At 44.5% G+C, this 9,017-nt stretch overlaps 1 protein-coding gene across 1 annotated transcript; it reads left to right on the top strand.

Moving 5' to 3' along the window:
- Nucleotides 1-1,760: 1,760 nt before the first annotated feature.
- On the top strand, nt 1,761-6,859 carry FAM46D (family with sequence similarity 46, member D). Its single transcript, XM_009996583.1, has 2 exons — nt 1,761-1,852; nt 5,591-6,859. Exon 2 carries the CDS (start codon nt 5,610-5,612, stop codon nt 6,783-6,785), a length of 1,176 nt encoding a protein of 391 aa, XP_009994885.1. The 5' UTR covers nt 1,761-1,852; nt 5,591-5,609; the 3' UTR covers nt 6,786-6,859.
- Nucleotides 6,860-9,017: the final 2,158 nt, after the last annotated feature.

Raw genomic sequence — 9,017 nt, 5'->3', positions numbered from 1 at the left:
TCCAAATGCTGAACCTCTTTTATCTTCAGCAGCCCAGACTCTTTTTCCTTGCCACTGAAGACATAATTGGCTTCTCACTTTCAGGCTAGCCAGAGCTCAGTCCTTCCCAGACTTAACCCTTTATTCCCAGCAACAAACATAAGCCATACCTGCAGGGGTTTGGGGAGAAAGTCAGGAAACAGGCAGGCATTCAATTAGTAACCCATCATCAGTTGGAAAGCAAATGAAGACTGCAGACAGGTCCTGGCACAGCAGGGCAGAGAGTAAGGGAAGCAAGTACTGGGCTCCTGGCAGCAGTAAAATGGCATATTCAGTGGTAAAGATCTGACTGCTGTAGCATGGGGGTAAAAGCCATAATATTCTTAACAAAAGGAATAATGCAGCCCATACCTCCCTAGACTAAAATTTAAGCTTGTCCTGTAGATTATGCATATATTTACACTCAAGTCATACTTGCAAAGTTACCTTTCCTCAGAAGCACCTCTCCTTCCAGCATAAAAGTTGGGATTGTGGAGCACAGCTCTGCAAGGAGGAGTGCAAAGAGCCCAGGGCAGAGGCACAGAGATGCTGGAGGGAGGGGAACATCTCCCTGCTGAGGAAAGGCTGAGGGAGCTGGGTCTGTTGGGCTTGGAGAAGAGGACACTGAGGGGCCACCTCATCAGTGGTCACAAATCTGTTCAGGGCAGTGTCAGGAGGCCAGAGCCAGGCTTTGTGCAGTGATGTCCAGTGACAGGACAAGGGGCAGTGGGTGCAAACTGGAGCCCAGGAGGTTCCATGTGAATGTCAGGAAGAACTTGTTTGCTGTGAGAGTGCCAGAGCCCTGGGCCAGGCTGCCCAGAGAGGCTGTGGAGTCTCCTTCTCTGGAGACATTCCAACCCCCCTGGCCACGTTCCTGTGTGATGTGCTCTGGGTGCCCCTGCTCTGGCAGGGGGGTTGGGCTGGGGGAGCTTTCCAGGTCCCTTCCAACCCCTGGGATTCTGTGATTCTATGAAATTCACAGGTATATCAAATCATAGAGTGGACAGGGGTAGATAAGGAACCTTGTATAGGGTGTTGTGAGCTTGGTAGGATGGAGTGCTGGGATGGAGGGCTTTGAAGGAAAGCCTAAAAAAGGGTACCTTGCTGTCAGCATGCCTTTGAAATAAGAAATATCAACAGGTACCTTTATGATGGGCACACTGATGTTCACAAAAACAGGTGTAATTCCTGCCTGGCCAGTCAATGGTCCCCTTCAGTGCATGGAAATTATAGCACTAGGCTGAATCCTGGGCTTGTAAATGAACCAATAACCAACTCTGCCTGGAAATGAGACCTTCCTGTCATCTGCTCACACTTTTAGAATCAATATGAAGCCACTAATAATTCATTATATTTAATTTTCCTGAATTATATGTTCTAATTTTTTATATGGTTCTACTATATCCCTGCTAACGTGCATGTTTGTTAATAATATTAAATTCTTATTCAAAATCCCATGGAGAAAATAGCAAGTTTGTTAACATCTTTGCAGAGGATTAAGTATGACCTGAAACCCAGAGTCTCTATAAGCCCTTCTGTGCCTTTCCACTGCTTTTCCCTTATCATTTCCCACATAAAAGGCTATTGTTATGACTGCAGGTCTGCTAGGTTGTAATGCATGATTTATTATGTGCAGCAGGTGACTGGTACTTAACATTTCTCTCCAAGTTAATGTTATTGTTTGTTTTGCTTTGCTTTCCTTTTCCTGCAGCCTTCCCTGGGAGGTTCGTGGGTTTGTCAGTGACAAGATGACAATTCATATTTTTACCAAAAGATCCAGTGAGTCATTCTGTTAACTCCACTGAAATACATGTTTGCCAATTGTCCTGCCACGGTGAGTCTGTGTGATTTTGCTTTCTCTTTGGAAACACTATTCAGGACTTAGTACACATTTGGTATTACAAATAATCTTTACCCAAAGCAGTAACTTCTCAGTGATGCCCACAGTCCCAAACAGGCCAAATATTGCAATTCACACTTATTTATTTATTTTCTAAGTTAATAAAGTATTTTAGAGCAACTGGGAAGACTGAATCTGCCTCATACTCTGCTATTGACAAGGGCTTGGTTTGTTTGAACCTGGAGGTTGTCTAAGAAGGAACTTCAGGTGTTGTGGGAACAGATAGAAAGGCACAATATATCTGGCCTTGCAAATGTTGCTCTGGGAGGGGATCCCCAATGCAGCCAAGGACAAGTGCACCCTGAGTCATGATGGAAAAATGCAACATCCAAAAAACCCCAGTTCTCCAGGCTGAGGTGGCATGGATTTTGTAGCCATACTGGTTGCCCAAAGGAAACACCTTAGTTATTTTGTCTCTTCTGAGAACTCCCCACTCATTGAGCTAATATCCTGTAACATTGCAGGAAGGGCTAATTGGTTCCTTTTCCCAGGCTGGTATGTGCCTGCTGCTTTTCTCTGTCCTTGGGTTGGGTTGGAGGAAAGGTAGGACATATTCATAGAATGGTCTGGGTTGGAAGGGACCTTAAATATCCTCAGGGACCTTAAATATTCCAACTCCCCTGCATGGGCAGGGACACCTCCCACCAGCCCAGATTGCTCCAAGCCTCATCCAACCTGCCCTTCAACACTGCCAGGGATGGGGCAGCCACAGCTTCCCTGAACAGCCTGGGCCAGGCTCTCACCACCCTCATAGTGAAGAATTTCCTCCTCATGTCTCACCTCAATCTCCCTCTTCCAGCTTTAATCCCTTCCCCTTTGTCCTCTCCCTCCCTGCCCTTGTCCCAAGTCCCTCCCCAGCTTTCCTGGAGCCCCTTCAGGCACTGGAAGGTGCTCTAAGGTCTCCCTGGAGCCTTCTCTTCTCCAGGCTGAACACCCAAACTCCCCCAGCCTGGCTCCAGAACAGAGCTGCTCCAGCCCTTGGATCAACTCTGTGGCCTCCTCTGGCCTCTCTCCAGTAGATTCTTGTCCTTCCTATGTTGGGGGCTCCAGAATTTGATGCAACATTTTGTTGCTAAAGTCTCACCTTTTCAGCTTACTTGTTCCCCCCTTGAAAGTGATATTCTGTGGCACAGCCCAAGCAACATGCAGCCTTCTCTGGCAGGAGAGGAACATATGGCCTTGAGCTATTGTTTGTTATTTCAGGGTAACTAGATGGCAACTGCACTGCAAACTTATGGCAATTCATGTGTTATCTCATGATAACAGGATAAACAAACAGTATCTTCCCTGCATTAACATTAATGAAAGGAAAACCTCCTGAAAAGCACTGTCAAACCAGTTTAAATATGTCTTAATTTAGGATGCCCCAGATGCTTTACTGCTTCCACTTGTCTCATATGCATTTAAATTATGACTGGGACTCCTTCCACTTTTGTCATTCTTTAGAGCTAATGCCAGCTGCAGTCCTTAAGTCAGTGAGCATGCAAAATACTTTAAAATGTCCAGCTTAATAGAAAAATGCATTTTGAATCAAAATAGAGCTCTAGCCAGATACCATGAAAACCATTAGTGATGCATATTATGTGGATGCAGCAAAACCAATACAGAGGTGGAAGGGGAGAACTGCAGCAGTTGGGGTATCCCTGGAGTAAACCCCAAAAGCTGCCTGGGCAGCTGACAAGACTTTTTGTTTCAGCTGTAAAAGGTACATGATTTATGGGTAAAATATGAGCTAAATTTGATGAGACTGTCCTCTAGACTCCAAGTGTCTGTCTCTAGGAAAGCTGTGTGGGACATGAAAGCTGTCATTAGTGTGGCAGATTTGCTCCATTCAGAGGTAAAACCAGATTTCCTTTCATTTTTTTTGGTGTGTGGCAGGATGCTAAGAAGTGGATAACTAAGCCTTTCAGCATCATTGTAAAACTAAACTCACAGTTGTTTGGTCCAAACCCTGCTGAAGAAGGTTATAAAAATAAGTGATAAAAATGAGCAAAACTGTGTTTCATGATCCCACACTAACTAAACATTTTTCCATGCTGCAACCACTTCATCAGCTGAAGGTGACCACTCAAGGGCAAGTTGGAACTTGAACCAGGGCAGTATTTTTCTAACCTTACAATAAGGGTAATATATCACAGAACTTGATCAGGTCTGACCCGTCTTAGTATACATCAAATAAAACACCCTGAAAACTGCTTTTCCTCATGGTTCTCTCTGGCAGAGATCTTAAATCAGGCTGGATTCAGGGACTGTAGCAGTTTATAGTAACATTTTAAATCACATCAACAAAAACCGAAGAGAAATCACCAGGAAAGTGTCTCAGTTAAAAATACTGATGAAGTGAGGGGAAAACCAACCTCTTTTCAATTCCCAATTGCAAAGGCTGTTTGTTCCTTTCACTGCCAGGGTGCTGGTGTTTGTAGAGCTTTATTTGTCTGTGTGTGCACTTTCAGCTAAGAGCACAGGGAGTGTGGAAGAGAGGAGATGCTTTTAGGTATTCATGAGGGAGAAGCTCCAGAAAAGGAGTTCTTTGGCAGGGTGCAGCAGAACAGAGCCAGGAAAGGCTGGGACTGAGGGTACCTGTGAGGAAGAGGTCTCAGAGTCTGTCCCAGCTACATGATTACCCTGAATGGCCTAACATTGCTGCTGGCAAAGGGACAGGGAGATATTGCAGCCTCCAGGGACTACCCTCCATTGCAAACACCACCAGGTTCCAAGGAATGAAGTGATTTTCCAGCCTCTCTGTAAAGAAATGACATTTTGAGGTGCAGCTCTTCAGCACAAAAGAGGTATTTACTGACATTACCTTTGCCTGTCATTTTTAAACCTGAGTGTATTGCAATAAAAGCTGAAAGAGCTAAAAAACATGTAGCAATAAAGGAAGGATTTCTAAGCTTGCTTAGGGATATTTCCATCTTCTGACTTCCAAGAAGTGCTTGAAGAGGGTCCTTCTGCTAAAGAAGGGGACTGAATTTCAACATTCCCTCCTCTAAGCCCTTTTTTTTACATCACAGCATTAACCAGCCCTTTCCAAGCTTTGCAGTAGCAGACAGATCCCATCATAAAACCTGCTGCTTGTGCAACAGTCCTGACAACTCTTAAGTTGGCCAGTAGATCACAGAGATGATCCATAGAGACTAAAGTAAATCCAAGCTAGATTAAAAGTAAGCATGTTGCATCATCAGTGCTTTTTAAAATAACTTGCTGGTCTTTTAGTAGTTTTAAGTACTCAAACCACTGAAGGCAGAGAGAGATTTCTAGGCAGGACAGAAAACCCAAATTTGCTCATTTTGCTCATTTTAGCTCTTCACAGTGAAATTTATTCGGAGGTTCACGATAACCCCCAAGTATTTTATGTTATGAGCCTTTGAGTAGTTTCAAATGAAGTCTGTATGGTTTGCTGCACTTACTTTGAGTCATGGCTTGTACAATAGCACGATGGTTTCTCAGCAGGATTAAAACCCCAGTACATTAAAATTCAATTAAAAGCCTGTGACAAGTGCAGTGGTTGACTCAGACCATTGACTGGGATTGTGTCCCTGCAAAATGAGCTGCTTTGTCACTGCACTGGGGGGTGGAGGATGTGGGTTTGTAACAGCCCAGTGAAATGCCAGGCTCTCTTGTCTTTGAGCAAGTTGTAACATCTGCCTCTTGCCTTCTGTTTCTCCCCAGCCAGCCACCCGACATCACAATGACTGAAGAGTTAGACCACAGGTTCAGTAGTCTCACCTGGGATCAGATTAAAATCCTGGATCAAGTTTTGGCCGAGGTGATACCGATTCATGGGAGAGGGAATTTCCCAACGCTGGATGTGAAGCTGAAGGACATCATTCACGTGGTGAAGGAACAGCTCCTTGAGAAGCAAATCAAGGTTCGGGACATCCGCCTGAACGGTTCCACAGCCAGTCACATCCTCGTGAAGCAGAACGGAACCAGTTACAAGGACCTAGACATCATTTTTGGGGTGGAACTTCCAAGTGAGCTGGAGTTCCAGGTGGTTAAGGAAGCAGTTCTTAATTGCCTGTTGGACTTCTTGCCAAAATGTGTCAATAAAGAAAAAATCACTGCTCAGACCATGAAAGATGCCTACGTGCAGAAGATGGTCAAAGTCTCGACCGACCACGACCGCTGGAGTCTCATCTCCCTGTCCAACAACAGTGGCAAGAACGTGGAGCTGAAGTTTGTCAACTCCCTCAGGCGACAGTTTGAGTTCAGCGTGGACTCCTTCCAGATCATCCTGGACTCCATGTTGGACCTTTACAGAGCAGCAGCCTGCAGGCTGACAGAAGACTCCCACCCCACCGTCATCGCCGAGAGCATGTACGGAGACTTCAAGGAAGCCATGGACCACTTGAAGTACAAACTGATTTCCACCAGGAACCCCGAGGAGATCAGAGGAGGTGGCCTCCTGAAGTACAGCAACCTCCTGGTTCGTGACTTTAAGCCAGCAGACGAGGCTGAAATTAAATCTCTGGAACGTTACATGTGCTCCAGGTTCTTCATTGATTTCCCAGACGTTGCTGAGCAGCAGAGGAAAATCGAGTCGTACCTGCGCAACCACTTCATCGGGGAGGAGAAGAGCAAGTATGACTACTTGATGACTCTGCGTGGGGTTGTGAACGAGAGCACGGTCTGCCTGATGGGCCACGAGCGAAGGCAAACTCTAAACATGATCACAATCCTGGCTTTGAAAGTGCTCGGAGAGCAAAACATCATCCCAAACGCAGCCAACGTGACGTGCTATTATCAACCTGCTCCATATATCAGTGACAGAAACTTCAGCAGTTACTACATTGCTCATGGACAAGCACCCATCATCTACCAGCCCTACCCGTTCCACATACAAATGCAAAGTGGCATGGTTTAGGAACACAATCACCTCCTCAGCACTCACACTCCTCTCCCTTGCCAAGTTCTCCTCATAATAAAGGCCTCATTAAAGCAAGTTTTATCATCACTTTTTGATTTAAGGACATGTTTTTGTGCAAGTTGCCAAAGTTATTTGTTGATCAATGTCTCACTGTTAAGCAGGTCGTAGAAGAAGTGAAAAAGCTGTCATTATTCTTGAAGTGTTTATGTCCCTGCTTGTGTTTGGGATAGACTTCTTTTTGGTTTTTTTCCATGAAAAGAGAAAGAGATAAATTATTCTAATTTTATAAAATGAAAATGCACTAAGTTCTGGGTTCTAAACAAATTCCTCAGCAAAATTTAAATAGTGTCAATGAAAAATTAAGCCAATAAAATACCTCTCAGTAGAAATGCCTGATTTTAGAAGTGATAGTGTTCTGGGTTATGTTAAAGTAGATGATCCATCTGTTACACCCATGAGGTTGCAGCAAGATTAATTGAAGAGAAAAAAAAATGCTATTTATTAGAAAAATGCACATTGTTGGGCTGTTTCTTGGTGGTTTGAGTTCTGCTTTACAGGCTCTGCTCTGCTCATTCTTCAGCTCCCACAAGAGACACGAGGTCCTTCCCACCAGAGCAGGGTTTAGTAACAGCTGGAAACACCCCCCACCAAGAGCAGACTCAGCACTTCTGTGTATCCAAAATTTCCACTGATCCAAGTGAGAGATTTGGCTGCTTAAGTAACACAGCTCTGGACCCTGGGAGAGGGTTGTAGCTGATACAACTGTTCTGATCAAATTGTTCTTCAAAAGATAAGGTAATCAAATACAAAAGAAGGTGCAAATTGAGCACGTAGGGCTTGCTTTCCATTGCTTATTGATCAGAGAGGCTTCAATGCATAATAAACAGGCAGGAAAAAAACCCAAAAAACCCAGGACTGTGTTGTTTTTAGGTCAATCTAAACCTTGGCAGTGGCATTTGAAAAGAAATACTTTCTACTATCAGTGTCCTTCACTTGTTTAGATACCTCCACACATCCACTAGCAGCAGGTGGAGGTTTCTCTTATGATCAGGAAGCAAACCATTAGTTACAAGGTTTTTGTGTCTGTATGTGAGTGTTTACTGAAGATAAGTTTTAAACATGTCACATAAGTGCCTCCCTGTGCCAGTTGCTCCATGAAAGCTGTTGGCAGTCATGGTGGAAAGCTCTGGAATTGCAGCATGGGAAGTGGCTGCCCTTGGTCCCCTGGCCATGGGTGACAAAGCCTTCCTAGCACTGAGAGGTGGGCACAGTTTGGGACAGGTAGATCTGAGGTGTGCTCACCCAAGCTCCTCCATTTCAGATGCTGAATATGGTCTAGTGACAGCAGAAGGGATAGTTAAGGAAAAAGAGGTTTAGCTGGCTGAAAAAACAGAACAGCCAACTGGAAGTGCAAGCAGCAGAGTTTCTTACATCACTGTGTCACACTAGGAGCTCGTTGCTGGTGCACCACTGCCTGTCCTCCTTGTCACCCCAAACACTGACCACATCTTGTCCATTTACACCAGGTGTCAGGCCTTAGGAATTTCTGCTGCTTGGGAGAGTGTCTTGGATTCCTTTGACACAGAGCAATGCTACAAACCACTGCTTGAAACCACACCCTTCTAAAATTTCTAAGGGCTATGAAGTCCTGTTGCCAGTGAAATGTAGCTGTCCTTTGTCCCATTATACACCTGTACAGTAGAACAAAGAGCTGTTTAAAAGACAACTTTGCTGACCACCATCACTGAAGTCCACTCTTTTCTGTAAGATACAGTGCAAAAAACACTGTTTCTGCAACATAAGGAGGGTAGACGAATCTACTTGGAAGCTGATGCATTTTGTGATGCCTTTCAGGGACACAGTACTATTATTTTGGCTGATTTTTTTTCAAGAATGTCCAATCCTGTGTCTAAAAGCACACTTTGTTTCCCTCCCACTGGTATCTTTCCATTGCTTAAACTATATTTAATAAAATCAGCAACTAATGCTGTGTTATCAACAATGATAACGCTATATTTGCATACCAGGGCTTCTGGGGAATTCCCCTTGTCAGAAGCAAAATGGAGCCAAACCTGGTGGGTTGGGGTTTGGTTTTTTTCTTTTTAATTGAGCTCTTTAGATTACAAATGGAAACTTTCAATCTGGTTTGGCACTTGCCAAATTAAATAGCACTGTGAGAGCCTTGTAAAGGTTACGTCCCTATGGCTTCAACACTCAGCCTGGCTGGTC

This window comes from Chaetura pelagica, unplaced genomic scaffold (assembly GCF_000747805.2).
Source record: "Chaetura pelagica isolate M959 unplaced genomic scaffold, ChaPel_1.0 scaffold103, whole genome shotgun sequence".
Lineage (NCBI taxonomy): Eukaryota > Metazoa > Chordata > Aves > Apodiformes > Apodidae > Chaetura > Chaetura pelagica.
Note: the sequence above shows the minus strand (reverse complement) of the source record. Positions and strands in the feature narration are given on the sequence as shown.

Bases quoted from the DNA above. Each gene is read 5' to 3' on its own strand.
- FAM46D (XM_009996583.1), top strand. From the start codon at position 5,610: ATGACTGAAGAGTTAGACCACAGGTTCAGTAGTCTCACCTGGGATCAG.